The sequence below is a fragment of the Microtus pennsylvanicus genome, chromosome 6, assembly GCF_037038515.1.
Source record: "Microtus pennsylvanicus isolate mMicPen1 chromosome 6, mMicPen1.hap1, whole genome shotgun sequence".
NCBI lineage: Eukaryota > Metazoa > Chordata > Mammalia > Rodentia > Cricetidae > Microtus > Microtus pennsylvanicus.
The window spans coordinates 75,887,539-75,908,949 of record NC_134584.1 but is presented as its reverse complement, the minus strand read 5'-3'; the positions used below and the strand labels follow the sequence as shown (position 1 = coordinate 75,908,949).

At 47.6% G+C, this 21,411-nt stretch overlaps 1 protein-coding gene across 3 annotated transcripts in view; it reads right to left on the bottom strand.

Annotated features, from left to right (window-relative positions):
• Positions 1 to 19,499, bottom strand: part of Arhgap10 (Rho GTPase activating protein 10) — a 263,662-nt gene extending 244,163 nt beyond the window's left edge. For 2 of the 3 annotated variants that reach the window (XR_012910917.1, XM_075976492.1), the window contains exon 1: positions 19,169 to 19,450. Coding sequence is in view for 2 of the 3 variants with exons in the window: in XM_075976492.1 (XP_075832607.1) it covers positions 19,169 to 19,322 (154 nt within the window). In the remaining variant the exon portion in view is untranslated. Of the gene's footprint in view, positions 1 to 19,168 lie in introns of all 3 variants that reach the window. The other variant, XM_075976491.1, reaches the window with a different exon arrangement.
• Between the last annotated feature and the right edge of the window lie 1,912 nt (positions 19,500 to 21,411).

Sequence of the window (21,411 nt, the reverse complement as noted above, 5' to 3'; positions counted from 1 at the left end):
TTTCCCCGAGACACAGTCCTCTCTTCCACCCTCAAGGCCTCCCCCTCTTCCTATCTCACTGCCAACTATACCACCCACCCTACCCAGACCAAGGCCCCTCTCCTTAAACAGCCTTCATTACTCCAGATGCCCAGGTGCTGCAGTTTGGATTGTAAATGACCCCCAAAATCCCCTCCATTGAATACTGTCGTAGCTTGGCACTACTGGACAGAGGCCAAACCTTGAAGGGATGGAACCTAGTAGAGGTCTTTAAGGGGACTCTCCTCCCCCTCTACTGTTCCTAGGTGCCCACTCACCATCATGCACGCTTACCACAGCAAAGGCAATGGGACTGAGTGGGGTGAGGTGGACCTTTCATCTTGTGCTGATTATCTCAGCTATTGCTACAGCGGCAGAAAGCTGACACCAAGAATGCCCTCTCCTGATGAAAAAGCGCAGCGCTCAATTTCGCAGCCCCCTTTGTTCTGTCTCCTAGTCCGAGACAGGACTTTCTAGTTAGGTACACCATCTAGGTGCCCCTTGCTCACAGCACGCTCTCCCAGCAGAGGCCTGGAGAATAAACACTAACACCCTCCCCTCGAGGACTGTTTACTGCAAGATGCAGAATCTTTCTCAGTCAACAGCCATTAAAATCTATTGTTCCTGGCTTTCCTTGGGCTGAACCGCTGTGACTCCCTTCCCATACCTACTTCTAAATCGAAGAAAACCCTGTAAAAAACGGTGGCCTAAGTCAGGCAGCGGTGGTACATGCTTTTAATCCCAGCACTCTGACAGGCAGCGGCAGGTGGATCTCTGTGAGTTCAAGGCCAGCCTGGTCTACACAGCCAGGACAGCCAGGGTGACACAGAGCAGTCCTGTCTGGAGGTGGGGAGGGCCTGTGGCCCACAAGATTATGCAGGAGTTCACTGGCAAGTCTTAGAAATGACAGAGGCCACCCTTTCCTTCTTTTTCAACCTTCCAAAAAACGGTGTGATGTGTAGACCATCTCTGCAAGCATGAGGCAAAAGGCAACTGATTTCAGAATCCTCAACCTTGGCAATTAGCCAGCACCAACCTAATTGTGACTACATAAGAAAAAAAATGGCCAAGTGGGTCAAAGCCTGTAGACTGGCTCTTCTGCCGCACACAGGCGTCAGGCTCAGCAAGTGGGGACAAGCTGTCCTGGAGACTCGCTCCCAGTGCACGGCCCAGCAACCACACAACTTAACCACCAGCAATGGACCATTTTCTACAGAGGAAGCCACACCTGGGCAAGGTCAGGAAAGAGGTGAACCTGGCAGCAGCTTGCTAAGGAGAAGCCATGAGGTCAACGTCTTCAGAAGCCCGACTCCTGGGCAACACTGATAAAGTTTTACAGCAGGGCTCCTTCCTGGTCACACGCAGGGAGAGGGAACGGAAGCAATTAAATGGAACAAGATGCCATGAACAAAGAATATCAGACTGTTTATCACAGAACTGGTTACACAAGGCAAAGTTTCAATAAGTAAAATAAACCTGGTAAGTAAAAAATTTAGTTAAGAACAAAATCACACAGCATGAGAAAACCAAATGTCATTTTTGTTCTAAAAATAACAAGATGGGGGGAGGGGGCTGGAGAAGATGGCTTAGTGGTTAAGAGCACTAGATGCTCTTCCAGATCCTCTGGAAGAGCACACACGTAGTAGCCTACAACTGTCTGCAACTCTACTTCTCGAGGAACCAAACCCATCTTCCAGCCTCCAAAGGCACCAGGTGCAAAGTAATGCATAGGTATGCATGCAGATAAAACACCCATACATGTAAAAATTAAATGAAAAGAAATAAGACAGTCTAATGTTATAGCTTCGTCTTTGCCTAAATAATAAATTAACTTTTATTATATCACTGGGAATTTTTAAATTGTCTTTTTGAAACACATGTTTCTCAAGAGACTTTGTTCTATTATAAATCTAACAAAAGCATATATACGGTCACTGTGTGGAATTATTATTTTTTCCTTTTCTGTAGCTTTTCTTTATGTGACACAAACAACTAACAACCAGCCTCTCCTCACATTACAAAGAAAATTCACCCAAATTATCTATATCTGATGACAGAATTGAAAATGTAGATACCTTTCAGCATGTTAAATATAAGAAGCCATTAGAAATGGTAACAGAAATTCAAAAACAAATCCGGCTGGCCCCTGCTAAGCTGATCTTTGCAAGTCAGTGTGGGGAGTTGAGAGGTACAGGCAGACATGCCAACTATGATCAACATGTCCTAAGTCTGTCTTCAGAGTCCCAAGAATCATCAACTCAGCTAAGGTCAAAGGCACCCTGTGACCGGGCTCCACCAGGGACATCCTGGTCTTTCTTATTCGGACTGTTCCCACACCCGTGCTTACCCCAGGAATTTGAGAAAAGGGCTGGAGCAGCACACTTGGTACAAAAGGCTTCAGGCAAGAGCTGCTCCTTACTCCACAGCCCAGGGCAGAAGCCAGAAAGGGTCCCACCCAGCTGAAGCTTGGTGACCTATGAGTTTAAATAGGTGTCCTCACAGCAGCACAGCAGGAAGCGACCCAACAGAGAAAAGCACTCCCTCCTTGCAACTGCTAACTGTTGAGAGGGATCAGACCCTCAGCAGCTGTTAAATATCTGTAAATCCTGGGGCCTGAGACGCTTAGAGCCCTCAGTGACCCTTGTAACTGTCTATAAATCCTCGATGAGGGCACAATTCTGCAACTCCTGTTCATCTCTTGCTAGTGACCACAGCTGCTGACGCCTCAAGAGAGCACGGCTTCACCACTGCCACCACCACTGTGTCCCCATGCTTTCCCCGTGCCTCACAGCCTGGCGAGCACTCTGCCAACTGAGTGCTGTGCATCTGCGGGACAACAAAACAAAACCTTTAAGATTTCAGAGAACACTAACACAGGCCTTTGCCTGCCAGAGGCAACTCCCAGGATAAGTCAGTATCAGCTGTCAGTGCGCCTGTGTGTCCCCTACATCATCAGCACTAACATTACTTTTGAAATCTTGTTTTGGTGAAAAGACAAACAGCGGCCCCTTGTTGTGATGGACAGAGGGCAGACACCAATTCAGACCATCTGAGGATGACTGTCCTTCCTGTGACTCTTAGCAAGTCTTAGTCATCTGTCCGTTGTTATGAGGGCACCAGGACAAGGCAACACTTACTAAAGACAGCATTTAACTGGAGGGCTGGTTTACCGTTTCAGAGGGTGAGTCCATTATCAGCACGGGGAAAGCATGGGGACACATGGAGAGCCATAACCCTGGAGAAGAGGGTTTTACATTCTGATCTGCAGGAGGCAGGAAGAGACTGGGGCTCACAAGGGATTTTAAAACCTCAGAGCCTACCCCAGTGGCACACTTCCTCCAACAAGGCCATACCTTCTAAGCCTGCTAACCCCTCTAATCCTTTCAAACAGTTCCCCTCTCTGGTGACTAAGCTTTCAAATAGATGAACCTACGGAAGCCATTCTCAGTCAAACCACCACAGCAGCTTAAAGGAAATTTCTTGAAAACATTTTTGATTCCCTAAGATAATTACTGCAGATATTATAGCCTCATGACTTTAAAAAATAATACCCCGGCCCAGGTATGCAGAGCACTCTGACCCTGAAGCTTCCGAACGCTGAAGTTACTGACGGGTTCCAGCCCACCCTATTTTTATGGAGTGCTGGAGAATCTAAGTGCTAGGAAAGTTGTCTTCCCTTGAAGGTCATCTTTAGCACCCACGGATTCCATGTTAGTCTAATATAAACTCAGAGAGTTTGTGTAACTTATTAAACGGCGGCCACAGCTGGAAAAGCCAGTGGGTGCCCTTCCCCTGCTGCTGGCTCTTCTACCGTTCCAAAGGTCACAGGCTCTCAGAGGCCTGCGCAGGCTCCCTTGGAGGCGCCATTCTCCCTGTTCTGTCCTCGCCTCACGCAGTGAACTCAGGTGTTAACACGCAAAATGACCCTCGGTCTTAAGGATTTAAACTTAAATTTCAAAGCCACAAAAATTCCAAACTCTTTAACAAATTCACCTGTTTTATAGACAAAAAAAAAACACTTTTTTCAATCCCTTTTTTGTTTTAAAAGAGCCAGTCAACCAGACACTCAAGTCTGCCTGAGTGCCTGCCAAAAAGGCACTCAACCTTGTCACAGCACACAACACCCTGTGATCTGTGGACAGAGGGTACATCCGGATTCTTTGCTTGTGTTCGGTCACCAAAAGGCTCATCTGCATAGCCACATCAGCCTTTTCTACACACCAACGAAGGCAAGGGTGACTTCAAAGGAGCAAGAGATTGCATAGCAGCTGTCTCGCTCCATCCTCTCTTCCCAATCCTTACTTCAGCTACTACATAGGGCACTCAGCACAACCCCAAAGAGGTATTCTCAAAGACTGTCACGTAACCTCATACCATGATGGACTGTCACCACCTGCCCAAAGCAATAGGACCAAGTGACCACTAACTAAAGCCATAAACCTAAAAAACCTTTCCTGATTAAAGGTTGCTTTTCAGGTGGAGACTACTCAGTGGGGAACGCACTTTGCTGAGCAAGCAAAAGGACCTGAGTTTGAATCCCCAGTACGGTAGTAAAAACTCCGACAATCCCAGGACTACGAGGAGCAGACACAGGAAGATCACGCTGGAGGTCAGCCTAGCTCAAGGTTTAGAGAGAGACCCTGCGTTAAGGGAGCCGGCAAAGAGGGCTATGTCAGGCTCCCCACTCCTGCTCAGCCACGGAGACTCTTACTAATGAAATGCCACCTGAACTCTGAAGTCAGACCTTGGCTGTTCTGCCCTGGCGTCTGTGACTCTCCACATTCCTCTGTACACTCATTCACACTCATTTACACTTCCCTCCATTTCCTCTCATCACTACCCCGTTCCCACACTTCTGAAACTTCCTTCTATAACCTTGTAGTTTGAATGCAAAACTTCTCCCATAGGATCACATGTTTCAATACTTGGTCCCAAACTACTGACCCCATTTGAGAAGGCTGCAAGACCTTTAAGAGTCTTGTTGAGGGGCTGGAGAGATGGCTCAGTGGTTAAGAGCATTGACTCCTTCCAGAGGACCCAGGTTCAATTCCCAGCACCCACATGGGAAGCTCACAACTGTCTGAAGATCCAATTGCAGGGGATCTGATATCTTCTCTTCACACCAATGCACATAAAATAAAAAAGTTAAATAAACCATAAAAATATTTATTTTAAAAAAAAAAAGAGTCTTGCTGAAGAAAGTCATGGGATAAGTCTTGAGACTTGACAGCCCCACCCACTTCCTATTCATTCTGCTTCCCAAGTGTGGATCCAATGTGAGCAGCCAGCTCCTGCTCTTGCTCCTGGTACCTGCCAGACTGCCATGCCCTTCCTCATCTAGATGGACTGCATCCCGCTGGCACTGAGCCAGACAAACCTGTCTCCCTAAGCTCTCAGGACTTTGTCATCGAAATGGGAAAGTAACTACAAGACTCGAGTCCAGGTCTCAGGTCGCCCTGAGCCAATGCTGCCGCTATCCCAGATTCCATGGAGGCCTCACAGCTTCCTTTCTTAATTCCGTGAAGTATCTCTGCAACCATGAGCCCAGTTCTCTCTTCCTGAAACACACAGCCATACAAGCCAAATGAACATGTCCCCAGACTCCTTCCTGCCAAGCCTGTTTCTCTGGCTGAACTTCCGCAGTGGCCAAGACTCACCTCCCACAGCAAGGAACGTTGACCCCCACACCCAGACCAGCTCTAAACTGGGCCTCTCCTCCTGCACCCGTGGTCCAGGTGGAAGACCTCCAGGCCAAGTGCGCAGTCCTCTGTGTCCGAGTCAGGAGGAACACGCTGCTGGGGTCAGTGCTCAGCCTTAGGACGAGCCGCCCCCTTCACGAGCCCTCAGATGCCCTGCCCTGTCTGCAGCATCACTGCTCCAACACCATGCAGACCTGATGGTGCTGGCCTCCCTTCACTCAGAAACCCCTAACCCTCCTTTGGTCTCACAGTTCTACAAGATGGGTGGCCATTCTTCATGCTTGTTTCAGGGTTTGGGGGTTGGAATCCAATTCTAAACACCGAACTCATCACACGTGTGCAAAAGGCAATGTGACACAGTATTTTTAATAATTTTGCTTACAACACAAAGTTCCATGGTATAGAATTTTTAACCTGTGGTATCTTGTCAGAACTCAAACTATTCTGGAATCTGGAGTCTCTTTCCTGATTAGGAAGCTCAGTGTGAACTTCACTGCTGTCTTCTTCCACGTGCTGAAACCAGTTAGTAGTGTTGACTATTCTATGGCAGAGTGGCCGCCAGACATGAAGCTGCCTCTTAATTAATTCACGCTCCCCACGCTGGAGCTCTACCTGACGCAAGCGCACAGTCTCCTCTGGAGCCTCTCGGTACGCCAGGTGACCTCTGCCCCACAGACACAAACACGACTGGTGTATAATGGGTGTGAACAAGCCTCTAAACTTTTTCCACCAGCAAACCCATGCTACGTTTACTACTTTCCTGAAAGGAAAAACAGGAAAACGAAAATGCTGCAAGGATTAAATCAGTTTGGCTTCCGTACAGAGGAGGAAAACAGGCAACTCGCCTCAGGCCACACAGTAAGTACAGCTAACTTTATCACCGTGACCTAAAACCTCTGCTGCCTTTGACCTGAATTTGACGAAGCAAAGCAGGGTTCGCCGGTCACAATGACGGAAGTACTATCCATCAGATTCTCAAATAATTGTATTAATTTGTCAATGGCTCTCCCAATCCCAAGCACTTTTGGCTTTATCCTCAAATTTTTCAAGGTTCTCTCTCTCTCTCTCTCTCTCTCTCTCTCTCTCTCTCTCTCTCTCTCTCTCTCTCCTTCAACAGAGGAAATTATGAAATGGCTGCTAGATATGCCTTGGGCGGCGACCGTAAGATCTGAGATGGTAAAATCAGAAGGTACTTAGCTATACCAGGGGTTCAGTACACAACCTTCACCTATGAAGGAGGGCTGTGAATTTCAACACTTTCAGATCAAGTTTCCTAGTCAATCAATGAGAGGCCTGTATTCAGCTCTAACCCTTAAAATACTGCCATCTTGAAAGAATGAGCACTGGCTGCTCTTCCAGAGGACCTGGGTTCATTTCCCAGAAACCACAAGGCAGCTCACAACTGTTTGTAAGTCAGGTTTCAGGGGATCTAGCACCCTCACATAGACATACATGTGGGCACATGAAGAGAGAGAGAGAGACAGGATAACAAGCCCATATCCCAAGACTGTTTCTTTTGTTGTTGTTTTGTTTACTTTTGCTTTTGTTTTCAAGACAGGGTCTCTGTGTGTAACCGTAGCTGTTCTGGACTTGCCTATTGATCAGGCTGGTCTCGAACTCACTCAGCTTCCAGCGTGCTAGGATTAAAGGTGTGCGCCACCACTGCTGGGCTCTATTCCTTTATCTTTATTGCTAGCAATACTGTTCAACCAGAGAAATTTAGGACAGACTGTTTGTTTTCTGAGACATCGCTTCACTATGCAGTTCCCACTAGGATTTAAGGCCTGCACCACACATTTGGTCAGACAGAGCTTTCAATAACGATTATAAGCGGCTCTCTGATGGTTTTAAATGTTTTGATGTGAGTACTGATGCTACCACCCAGCAGGGTCAGAATCCTCAACTGCAGCTGAGGTACCTAAGAGGCTAGGCAAGGGCACCAACTGAGCCCAGAAATTTGGAGTCAGTAAGCTTAAATACAGAAAGACTACCTCTTTTTTAAAAAAAACAACAAACACGAGGGAAGCAAAGGCAGGTGGATCTCTAAGAGTTTGAGGCCAGCCAGGTCTACATATTGAGTTCCGGGCAGCAAAGGAAACAAAGTGTGACTCTGACTCAAAAAATAAATACATGTATATGTGTGTGTATGTATATGTGTGTGTATATATACATATGTGTGTGTGCGGGCACGTAAGATCACTCAACGACAGTTTTGACAAATAAAGAAACCTTAGGCACTGAGGGCTTAAATAACTTCCCCAACATCATCCAGACTCTATGTGATGATGCCAACTTTACAGTCAGTGGAGCAGAGAGTTGTCTAGAAGCCATGACACATCCAACATGCAGGCCTGAGGGGACGCTGCTCCAGCTAATGGGGTACCTCACCACCACTTGCTCCCTGGCCACACTGCCTCAGCACCCACGGGCAGAGGTACCTGTGGGTGAGCAAATCAACACGTGAGGAGAAATCACCTCAGTGATGAAATATTAAGTGGCACAGGCTTAACATCTTCCTCAGGAAACAGAAGACATTCTAGTTGAACCAAGAGGCCAGCCCAGTTGGATCAGAGGCAGCTGACATGGTTTGCCTCCCTACTCGCAGAAGGTCGGCGTGGGAACGTTCCGTCTGGCTGTTTAGGAAGGGTGTCAATGCAGAGGCGGTCCTCCGGCCAGTCTAGGAAGAATGCTTCCATATTTGGAGAACTAAGTAAACCAGGCCATGGTTCTGTCAACTCTAAGGGACAGCGCTCCAAGTAGCTACCTCCTGCAGCACGAGGAGTTTCCCCAATCGGTCAGTGACGTTGACTCATGACTTCAACACAGAAAAGAATTTCAGGACTCGACAGTTTATAAAGCAGAAGTGAGATTTAAGAAAACTAGCTTAATGGAGAGCAAACTTTAAGACATATTCAGGAAAGTTACACCCAAAAGCAAGGCTCTGGGCTTCTCCAAGAGAACTGCAGAAAACAAGACATGCCCAGTCAGAGCTGCAGGCAGGAGAAGGGGCAATTAATCAATCAATTCTCTCAGCTGTAGCCACTGATCTGTACCACGTCGGGGCTCTCAAGTTGCATCTCAAAAGGAAAACCTTTTTCTCCCTTTCCTCTTTGATAAATGGGCAAATGAGGGGTGTCTTGAAGCAGAAACCACCTGCAGGCTGACAGCTCCATGAACTTCATGCCTCACTGCTAGCAAGAGACTCGGACTGGATTCCAGGTGAAGGGCTCCTTTTTCCTTCTTGTGTCCCCACCATTTCCCTGTCTTTCTCTCTGGCCTCCGCTTGCACTTGTATTTCCAACTTATCACGGGACGCTAAACAACCCTGCCTCATACTCAAGAGTCTTCCGCCCGAGCAGCTCACACTTAGCAAAGCTTTTCAGGTATGTGGTGTTTAGAAACACAATTATCATTTTTCCTTTACATCCTTACACTGAAAGTCCGATTTCAATTAAATTTTTAAAAGCTCTCAAGGTTTTTTATTGCTGATCAGACCAGTCACTCATTTCTTGAAGGTCTGAAACGTACACTGGCTTCCTCTGATTATGGCGCGGAGCTGGGGAGAGGACACAGCTAGTAAGGGCTGCACTCCCAGGCCCAGAGCTCGGCTCAGCACCTCAGAAGGTCTTCAGAGACGCCTGGATTCAGTAACTGGAGATCATTTTCAAAGGCAGTCATTTCGGTTTCTCATATTCAGGCTCTGGTAATGAACATTCTCAAGTTATACTTACAGGTTCACTACCAAAATAAAAGCTGGGGACTAGTTGTACAAATATAAACACAGATATAAGGTGCAAAAAACACCAATTAAAGTGCATGAATGTCACTCATTTCATGAAGGCTGAACAAAAGGCAGCAGAACTATTTATCAGTAAGTCTAAATCTCACAAATACCATGTGGTGGGGGACTCTATGTATAAACCACCATATGCGGTCTAGAAGCATACAGAAACTGCTATGTGCCAAGCTTTTAAATGTCTAGCACGTAGCTGGCATGGTGGCATACGTTTGTATTCCCAGCACTCGGGAGAAGAAACAGGAGGATGTCTGTGAGTTCAATGCCAGCCTAGTCTGCAGACCATCCAGACCTGCAGAGTCCCTGTCTGAAAAAACGGCAAACAAACAAACAAATGTCTAGTTAACAATGAGAAAAGGCATGGATAGTTTCCGCTTTTCAGGGAGAATGAGCGAAGCAACCAGCTTTTATTTCTTTTGAAGCTGGAGAAGAAATACATGATAGTAATTATAAAGTTCTTTGTCTTTTTATATTTCTGAAATATTTTGAACTTTTATTTCCAGTGCTGGGGATAAAACCCAGAATCTCATTCATACTACAGAGCGCTTTGTCAATAAGCCACATCCTTGGGCCTAGTTTGAAATTTTAAAGTTAAAAAAAAAAAGTCTACTAAATTTTTTTCAAGTAAAAGGTAAAAGAAGGAATGGGGAGGGGCTGATCATGGTGGCACACACTGTTAGTCCCACCACTTGGGAGGCAGAAGCAAGCAGACCTCTGGGAGTTTATGGTCAGCCCTGGTCTACAGAGAATTCCAGGACAGCCTGGGCTACCTAAGACACTCTGTCAAGAAGAAAGAAGAAAGGAGGAGGAGGAGAAATAAGAAAAGGGAAGAAGGAAAGGGGAAAGGCGCAGTTAAAGTCAGATAAGAATGAAGGAAAAAGAATTTTGAGTGGAGGTTTATGCCTTATACTGGATCATAAGCAAAAATAAATTCTGAATATCTTAAACTTAAACTGCCAATTTTACTTATAACAATAACCACAATGGTCACAATTCAAATTGTACATCACTGCCACTGTGCTGAGATGAAAAAAAATATTCTATAGCTCGTCAAATACACACCTTCAGATGACCAGGATTTATCACTGTAACAGCCCTCAGAAAACCACAGTACACCCTTATTCTGGGATGGCTTGTTACTGTGGTTACAGGCTGGGGAATCAGGCAAATCCAAGCTTGCGTTCCAACCCCACCAAACTGTCATTTGGACATGCATTAAACCTCTGAAAACCTAATCTTTAAGCACAAAAACAAAACACCATGAAGTAAGTCTTACTATATGACAGTCATGAGTTTAGCATCAAGTAAAGCAGATAATCCAACTAAAGTTAACTACTATCACATACATTTTAAATAGGAAATGCTTAATTTTTTAGATTTTTAAATAGATTTTAAATATGTATATGTTTTGTCTTCATGTCTATGCGTATAATCTGCATGTCTGGTGTGCACATAGGTCAGAAAAGGGTGTTGGATCCCTTGGAACTGGAGTTTCAGATGGTTGTGAGATACCATGTGGGTGCTGGGGAATCAAACTTGTGTCCTCTGCATGAGTATCATGTACTCTAAAACACTGAGTCATATAATTATTATATTATTATATATAATAGTTATTAAGAAATAACTTAAATGCACATTTAAATAAACCTGTCTCTGAGGTTTAACTTTTAAGGAATCTAGTAAGACATTCAAGACACAGAATAACCTGCAAAGCTCAACACTCGCCTCCAAAATTGGAAATAAAGCTAATTTGACAAGTTGTCTTTAAAAAATACTTCTAGAAAATCAAAGGTCTTTAGAGGACACTGAATACCAGGAGACAAAGTCTTCATTTCTAACAGCAGACCTCACACATGACAAAAGACATCACTATCCCATGTGGTCAGATGTAGTTTATTTATCCATACAATGCCACATGTACTCAAAACTCATTCAAAACACAATTTACAGTGGCTTGGGGCACCCCCGGTACAGGGCAGATTGTCTAGAAGCTCTCAGGACTCTACCTCTCCCTGAAGTTTCATCTTTTCTCACTATGAACTTATTAGAGCAAACACTGACATTAACAGACTATGGTTTTCCAGCATGATTTAATGTCCCCAAGAACATCCCAGTGATGCTAAGTGTCTAAAATTTCTGGTCACTGGTGTCACCATTTCAACCTTGGGCAACTGAACACGCCCCTGCCTGGCTGCGTGCCCACACGTGGCCACAGGAGTTCTAACAGCCTTGGTAACATCTTGTCCTTGACACTCACATCTCTGTCAATCAGGATCCCCAAGGTATCAACGAGCTTTCCTTTTAATTTTATTCCTAGAACTTTGCCAGCACTGCCAGAATGTGGCTCTGCAGTACGAATTATAATCGATCTCAGTAATAAAAACTCAGAGTCAGCTATCGGGGTGAAAGTTGTAGATCAGAGAAGCAGAGCAGCAGCCACTAGAGCTCTTACCTCTACCAGTGCTCAGACCAAAGGGGCCCTCCTATCCCTACGAATTCAGACTGCATCTCAGACTGAATCCTCAGACTACACTGAGCTCCTGTCTCCTCCTGCCTTATATTTCTCCCTCCACCCAGCCATATCACTTCTGTCTCCACCTCCCTGATGTTGGGATTCAAAGTGCTGGGATCATATATGAGCTCTGTTTCACTTTTAGACAGATTCAATCTCATATAGTCCAGGATGGCCTTGAACTCACAGAGATCCATCTCCTAAGTGCCGGGGATTAAAGGTGAGTGCCAACACTGCCCGGCCTCTGTGGCTAACTAGTGGCTTAGCTCTGCACTCTGATCTTCAGGCAAGCTTTATCTGTTAGATCACAAACAAAATATCACCACATGGCTCTTTCTAGAGTCTGAGAAGTCTGTTCTCTCTCACTCACTTTTGATACTCTGGGCAGACACATTGTTTAGGAGCAGTGAGTACCAAAAGTTAGATATTGGTCTATAAGCCACAACAGCCTCTTTACCCCCAAGAAAGGGGCCTTATAGATGATATATCATAATCATTGCCTTTGAGTTTATTTGAAAGGCTTTGCATAGATCAACTCGGTTCATGTAGTGACCTAATGAGGCACATTCTATAAATTCCAGTTTACTACTACGAGCAGATACAGAAAGGTCACTGAGCTGGACCCAGGTGGCTTCATTTGAACAGAGACTCATTTGAACAGGGACTGTTCATTCTTATCTTCGTTCATCAGTCTTTGGTTACATTTTTTGTTTTGTCTGAGACAGGGGCTGACTGATCAGAACTCCCTTGAAGACCAGGCTGGCTTCAAACTCAGAGTCACCTACTCCTGCCTCCTGGGTGCTGGGATTAAAAAGCACCGCAGGCCACCACACCTGGCCGCTCAGCTGTTTCAAACACAAAGTGCAAAGCATTCTCTCTATCACAGTCATCCTGCAAAAGCCTGAAGAACTTAGAAAATAGTCCATGAGGAGACAGCTGTGTTGGACCCAGCAATGAGACAGAAGAAAGGTCATCAGTAAGAGGCCAGGTGGGCTACACAGCTTGGCCTGTGTCTCACAACAGACGAACAAAAGGCTAAGGGGATGGGAAGGAGGGAGGACGACTCACTGAGATTCCCAAAGACCCAAGGACATCAGCTCACTGAACAGAGAAAGGAGCAACACCGTGTTGCAGGTGGCTTCTGATACCCAACCCACTCTAAAAGGAATCACCCGCGGTGGGCAAAGCATTTCAAGCCCTCAAACAAAGGGGGTCCCTGGGGAGCTCTTCAGGACAAGGGAACGCATACACCTCTTTCTGTTCAGGAAAATATTAATGTATAATTTTGTGAGCTTCTTCAGATATTTTATTTTCTATACTGCTCTAATTCCCATTTAGTAGCTACATCGGCACAAATCTACAACACCTATTCCAACAAAGGAAGTAAGAGAACACTGACCCAAACCATCTGCATGTGATGTAACAAATATTCAGATGTGGCCTCAGGCCTAGAACAATCCATGGCTCACGGCACCATGAACACAGATGAATTAGCTCATTACTCTCAGACCCTCTGTTATGGTTTTCTGTCTCTTTAAGAGACAAGCCACACCCACTCCCCTCCCCATCCACTGAGGCAGGCTGATCTTCAGCTTCCTGCCTGAGCTTGCTCTCTTTTCCATCTTCCTCTCGGAGAGGAAGCTTCGCTTCTGCCTCTCTACTTCTCTGCTTCCCCCCTTCTCTGTCTCTTTCTCCTCTTCTCTCTCTCTCTCTCTCTCTCTCTCTCTCTCTCTCCCTCTCTCTCTGTCCCCCCCCTTCACCCTTCCTCCTCCATTACCCCCTGAATAAATATTCAACCTCACTCTGCAAGTCATGTCTATCCATGTCTCTGTTTCCTGACCGCCTGCCATGTGTCTACCTGCCTGGGACCAGCCACTGCTCATGGATCGGCAGCCATCTCTGGCTGCTCCTAGAGCCCACTGCCTGCCGCCACATGGCCCACCACCATGGCTCGGGCCACCTCTCTGGGACCAACAGCCATCTCTGTCTGGGACTGGCTGCTCCCAGAGCCCGCTACCTGCCACCACATGGCCCGCCACCACCATTTGGGACCTACAGCACTTCTGCTGCCTACTGCCGCCAGGGATGTTGCAGCATTTTTAAAAGAACAACACCCTCCACTCAAGGTCCAAAACGGTGGGGAGCAGTATCACACAGCACAACCCAGACCAAAGGTCTTTTTCTCTGTCCCCCTTAGCAAAAGGCAACCTTACCCCCACGTCTCCAGCAGGTTTCCCGTCAGTCTGTTTCACCAGTACTGGAATCTTCATTATTTTCACACATCTTAGACTGCCCTAAAACCTGCTATGTATCAGCGAATGACTGAGAACTTTTGATCCACCCATCTGTATCATTTGAGTGCTGGGATTACAGCCTATGCCATTCCAAGCATGGTTTATGGTTCTTTGGGATTAAACCTCACACAAGCTAAACCCTTGAAATCCTCAATGGTAAAAAAAAAAAAAAAAAATCGGGGCTGGAGAGATGGCTCAGAGGTTAGGAGCACTGCCTGTTCTTCAGAAGGTCCTGAGTTCAATTCCCAGCAACCACATGGTGGCTCATAACCATCTGTAATGAGATCTGGTACAGAATACAGTATATATAATAAATAAACTAATAAATAAATAAATCTGCCTGACCAGAAAATGGATGTACTCAAATAGGGCTCAAGTCTAGTGATGTGTGATTCTTAGCTTGCTCACGGGTTCCTCAGCTCTGCCCATCAAATCTTTCTTAAGTCTTCTCAGGCACAGTATGGACTGAGCTAGAAGCAAGTTACAGCAATCAGAATTACCCCTACGTGCTTCCCCCTGAGTTACCGGAACAAAATCTGGATCAGTGAAAGGGGGAAGTCTCTCCGGCTTTGAGAGTGGATGCAAAGCGCTTGCTTCCAGGTGTCTCGGAACCTCCTGAGCCATTTCCGTCGGTCTGCACTGATCCACTGCTATCAGAAAGAACACTCCCACTCAGGTTTACAGAGAAATGAAATCACTGTCAATCTTCCCGATCTTGGTGTAACGTGAGGGCACCTTAAGAAAATTCCCCAAAAGAACACCTCTGAGCCGGACACTGGAAGAAAGGGGTCTTTCACTGTTTCCTACAAAACAAAGTACAAGCCACTAAATCACACAGGCCTGGAAATATCAAAACTGAGTTTGGGCAGACCTGATCTAGACCAGGCTTAGAACAAGCAAAGACTTTTTATTTGTACGTGATGGGAGCAGGGAGGGGCCATTCCGAGGCCTTTGGTTCACACAAAACCAGACAACACAAGTTTACTACAGAGCCCCTCCTATACCAAGGAGTGGTTCCCATGGTTAGGACACAGCCATAATCTGAAGCTGACCTTCCCATTCCTGGCAGTGTGCTAGGATGTGAAATCTTCCTTCCAGGCAAACTGGTCACCTCCTTCTTCCCCCAGCACTTCAAGTGCTCCAGGTCCTTCGCAGCTGTTTCCAATCTCAGCTGTTTCCAATCTGACAAGGTTCCCTTCCTTAGAGAAAACACCAGTGAGTGCTAGAGTTCCCAGCCATCTTTCGCTGCTCTACTCTAGACAAACTCGCGCCCGCCCAAATCGAAGGTTTACTATCACTGAGTCTTTTACTCCCTTTGGCTTCCTTTTTTTGTTTTATTTTTGTATTTATTACTTATATTTGTACTGTGTATTATTTGTATTATGTGTGTGTAGTGTGTGTGGGTATGTTTGTGCAAATTCAAAAGGGTCGGATCCCTGTGAAGCTGGAATTATGGGTGGTTGTGAGGCCACCTGATAGGGGTGCTAGGAATTGAACTCTGATCCTCTGGGAGAGCAGTATGTGCTTAAGAGGTGACCCAGATCTCCAGCCCCTCCACGGTTTAGATTCTTTTATTGTTACTATTGTTGTTGTTTTGTTTTGTTTAATTTATTTATTTTTATTGTATGTGCATTGGTGTTTGGCCCACATGTATGTCTGTGTAAGGGTGTCAGAACTGGAGCTGCAGACAGTTGTGAGCTGCCATATGGGTGCTGGGGATTAAACCCAGGTCCTCTGGAAGAACAGTCAGTGCTCTTAACTGCTGAGCCATCTCTCCAGCCCCCACAGTTTAGGTTCTTAATACAGGCTCTTACTGTGTAACACTTGCATCCTGCTGCAGCAGCCTCCAGACTCCTAGGCTCACAGCAGTGCACCTCACAGCTGCTGCAGCAGCCTCCAGACTCCTAGGCTCACAGCAGTGCACCTCACAGCTGCTGCAGCAGCCTCCAGACTCCCAAGCTCACAGCAGTGCACCTCACAGCTGCTGCAGCAGCCTCCAGACTCCTAGGCTCACAGCAGTGCACCATAGAGCCAGGCTTGACGTGTATTATACATTTCACATCCTTTATTTCAAGAACTTAGCATAGTACAGATAGTTCAAAACAGTGATGAGATAGAAGTGAATTCACTGCAGAAACCATCGGCAAGGCTAAGACTTCTCTGCTGCCAGCACAGCATCAGACTGTCGGTACTTACCGCTGCCACAGGACAGAACACCGCAGCAAGCCTGCAGGCCCCACGGGCCTCCGACTTATGTAGACATTCATGAAGAATTCAAAAACATTTCAAGACATTCAAACAAGTAGGGGGTGTCTTGCAGGACAACAAAGAACAGAAATCATTTAAACACACAATCCAAGGAACACAAAAGGCCTTGTTCTGCCAACCAAAGTATAAAATACCAAGAAATAGAAGCAATTTGGCAACCTGACCAGCTTGGTTATTGTTTTTTTCTGCAAATACTTCCCTAACGTCCTTTCTTGAATCTCTAGAACCCAAAGTTATGGAAAGACAACTGGTTGGGTGACCTCATCAGCCTGTTTCCAATGCTGGGGACTTGACAGATGCTGGCAACAAGTGCATCAGGCAAAACATGGTAAGAACTGCGCACCCCGCCCAACCAAGCCAGACCCCACAGCAGAAATAACCCACATCTCCGCACCCCGCCCGCCCAACCAAGCCAGACCCCACAGCAGAAATAACCCACATCTCCGTCGTTAAGCCCAGCCCTCTTAATCTCTGCTACAAACTAGAAGACAACTTTAACTGGCCAAGTGGGAAATGGCCAATGTCCACCCAACTTGCCAAAAGGACATAGCCTAAGCCTTTATTATTGTGGAAAGCCCACAGTTAAGGATGCGGCTAGAAAAGATACCGTCTAGTTGCTCTCGTAAGTAAGATTACCCATTCTGTGTTTATCTTTAACCAGATAAACAAGGATTAAGACACCTAATCACAAATTCCAGAAACTACCTTCTGAGGAGGAAGGCTAGCAACCACTACATCCCCTCCCCACCCCCTACACTGGCTGCCTCAGGAACAGGAGGGTTCTCACTGCCAGCAGAGCAACCAGCACGCAGTCACAGAAATAGCTTCCTACCCATGGCCAGACTGACTTTGCCATCTGCCCCCTCCTCATCTCCCTAGCTTCCCAACAAAACAGGCTGGAGAAGCATCAACTGGGATTCCCGTAGCCCACATAAAGACGGAAAGAAAGATCCAACTCCACAAAGCCGTCCTCTACACAGTGGCACGAGAGTAATGCACAACGAGAAGGTGCCCACATGTCCCATCCGTGATTGACGCTCCTTAACGCTGGGCCGTGAAAACCCTAGCACATACACTTCAGGGCCACTCATGCTCCCCACACCTCTCACTGCCCATGGTCATTCCTCTACATTTGCAGACCCTGCTTTCCACCTAGCCAAAAAGCTCAGAGCTAAAGGCCTGGACAGCCACCCAGCAGATAACCCACTCATCACAAAATGATTCCCAACCCCAACTCTGCAACACCAAAGAGGTCAGAGAACCACTGGAACCTTGGAGATGGTCCAGAGAAGTTGAGTGTCTTGCTTCCCAAATTATAGGGATGGCAGCACTAAATTCTTCCCATTAAAAACTATTTCAACTCATTCATTAAGTGAACATTAACTGGCCAGGCCTTGGACGGAAAGTAGAGAAGGAACGCGCAGGATGTCTTAATCATCCTGGATGCAAAACAATGGGGTGAGAGTGGATCCGGGATATTGCTCCAGAGGCGAGGTCTACAAACACATGGAATCAACTCCCAGGGATGGCAATTATTAAGCCAGGGAACCTAATAAACACCAAACCAAGAGGCTGGGCACTGAGCCTGTGTTTGGTTCCTGCGCGGCCGAGTCTTTTTAAGAGGGAAAGGGGTGCTCACGGTAACTCAGGGAAGGGACTGGGGGTTTCAGTGTGGCCTGGATGCCAGCCCCTGGCCCTGGAGAACTTCGTTCTATTTGTAGAGCATTGCAACTGTTTCTGCACAGATTTCAACCCGCCTCTACTCCTAACTCACTACAGCTCCAATACACTTCTCTTTCTGTCGTCCTCAGAGGTGGCTTGAGGGTTGCATTGTTTGACTGTTTCTTTCTTTGTTTGTTTGTTTGTCTGCTGTTTGCTTGAATACTGGATCGGACCAAGGCGGACGGCAACAAGCCCCTACACACTGGCACTGCAGGCCAGAACCAGGGGGCAGTCTGCCCACTGACCCTTTCAAACCCCAATCTTTGAACCCGTCTCAGCTCAGCACAAGTCAGCAGGAATGTGCAGAAGGCAGCACAAAGCCAGGTAGACTTTCTGGTTTAGCACATGAGAGACGTAGGTCGCGACTGTCTCGGAAGACAGAAAAAAAAATACACAAAAGATGCTTACTTAATCAATAAAAATACGTACTTAAGGGACTTTTGAAGAACTCAACTACAGGGAGGGTCTCAAAGAATCTCCAAGAAAGTTCCTTGGAAAGGTTAAGAGACAAAACTGTCTAACCGAGTCGGTGTTTTGCCGGAGACTGGAAAGAGCGTTAGGGCGCAGTAAAACCTGACTGACTGCGGGACCGAGTCTAGATTCCGTCTGGCCGGAGCCGAGACGAACTCCGCTGGGAAAGGCGGGAGCCCCGGGGCAGCTCCCGCGCCACGGAGGAGCTGGGGCGGGCCGGGAGACGCGCCCGAACCGCCTGGAAGAATGTCCTGGAGCCTATCCCCTAAGGAATCGCCTATTCCTCCAGCCCTGTTCAGGGGCACAGAGCCATCGCACTTGGGAGGGAAGACGCTCCTCCCGCCTTCCACGCCACGCCGCAGCTCGAACGCCAGCGGGCCCCACTTACTTTTGGTGGCGGCGATGAGGTTCTTCCCATCTTTGATGAGCTCTTTGATGAACTTGTTGGTCCTCTCGAGCTCCGCTTCGTGCGCGCGGATCCGCTCCCGGAACCACGGGCTGTCGAGGTAGCAGTCGCTGAACTCCAGGGGCTGCAGCCCCATGACTGCAGCGGTGCGAGCCGGCGGGCGGGCGAGCGCAGGCCCAGCTGGGCTCCGAGGCGGCGGCGGCCAGGTACGGGAGAGAGCGCTAGCAGGCTGGAGCTAGCAGGCTGGAGCGCGCAGGGAGCGCAGCGCCCTCACGTCCCGCCTAACCCAGCTACTCTGGCAAGCGAACTGCTCGGCTCCCCAATCCCGGCAGCCCCCGGCTGCACAGCCCGCGCCCCGCCCCGCCCCGCCCCGCCCTACCCCGGGCGTGCCCGCCCCGCCCCCGCCCCCACGCCCCTGCTCTCCCTCCCCGGCGCCTTCGGCTCTCCTCCCTGCCCTTTCGCGGACGCCTCTTCCTTTTCTTCCCCACGCGCAGTCGCCCCTCCTCTTCCTCCACAGGCAGCTGCCGTGGCGCTCGCAGTCCGCGCCCTCCACCCTCCGGCGCCTGAGCCTCCCTCGTCTGGACTCGCGCGCTTCAGGTGACTCAGGCAGATCCCCGAAGTGGGCGCCCGAAGTGGAGTCTTCGTAATAGCAGGCCTGGGTCCCCGCGGTCAGACGACTTATCTCGGCGCGCGCGAGAGGGCGGAAATGATTGGCTCATTATCTGTATACCCGGGCAGTGTGCAGGGGCTCGCCCGCGGGCGCTCGCTCTCTTCTTCCGCTCGGCAGCCTGCGCGGGAGTGCTTAACATCCCCACCTTGGCGTCCTCTTTGCAGCTTCTACAGCATTCGTGCCCACTCCGTAGGACTCAGGGCGAGGGAGCGTGTGGCTAAACCGCATTGACACTTTTTCTGTCCTGTTCGGCAGATTAAATTTACACGAGTAGGAGAGGCGATCTTTATTCCAAAGATAGCCCGCCGAAAGTAAATGCCTGACTCTGGTTTTTTACCTGATGAGAGGTAGCATAGACAAGTGCGAATTCGTGTCAGTGCGCCCACGAAAATCCCTTCCTATCGCGTGCTTTGTAAAACAGAGCTCACTACCTCCCCTCCAAGAAATGTGTATACCAAATCATTCACTGGAGACACTTTATCAACCAACAGTTCTTTAAGGATTGCAATGTTCCAGGTGCACATATGACATAGGCTTTTCACAACACGTTTCCATGTGAGTGTGTAATGGTGGTAATAGTACCAGGAAACTTCAAAATGATTCTTTAAAAGCTTCAACCTGAGTGCAGTAATTAAGAGTCTGTTTGGCCAGCAGCTGTAGGAGTCTTAACCCTTTGCAAGCAGCTAAATAGGCCTATCCAATAACTTCTGATAGAAAAACGGGCCCTTTGAGAGCCTAGCCCACAGATAAGCATTATTTCAATGTCCATCCTCCTGGCCCAAAATACTTTATAAATAATGTCTAGACAGTTTGAAAGGTTCATTTCCTACCAAAATCAGCAAGGGAATCTGCCAAAGAGAAAGAGGCAAAGGGGAGGAAAGTCCGGAGAGTGAATTGTGGCCCTGCAAAAGAGCCTAATGCACAAAAAGACTAAACCTAGCCAGGCATAGTGTGGGAGGCCCCAGAATTCCCGAATCCCATACACTGAGGCAAGAGGATTGAGAGTCTAAAGCCAACCTGGATTACATGATATGAGGCCAGGCGGTAGCAAGAGCCTGTCTCATAAGCAGAACAAGGCCCGTGTACTGACTTGAATAAGAATGACCTCTACATATATTCCTATATTTGAATGCCTGGTTACTAGTGTGGAACTGGTGGGGGTGGGGTGGGAAGAATTAAGAGGCGAGGCCTTACTGGAGGTGGGCTTTGAGGTTTCAAAAGCTCAAACCAGTCCCAGTCTCTCTCTCTCTCTTTCTCTCTCTCTCTCTCTCTCTCTCTCTCTCTCTCTCTCTCTCTCTCTCACACACACACACACACACACACACACACACACACACACACGTTTGTGAATTGAGATGTAAACTCTCATCTCCTGCCCTAGTGCCCTGCCCACCTGCCTGCCTGTCTGCCTCCATACTAAATGCCGTGATGATGGATTAACCCTCTGAACCTGTAGACACGCCTCCAGGTAAATGTTCTTTTATAAGTTGCCTTGGTCAGTGTATCACAGCAATGGAATCATAACTAAACCAGCTAGATTGCTTGGTGGATAATA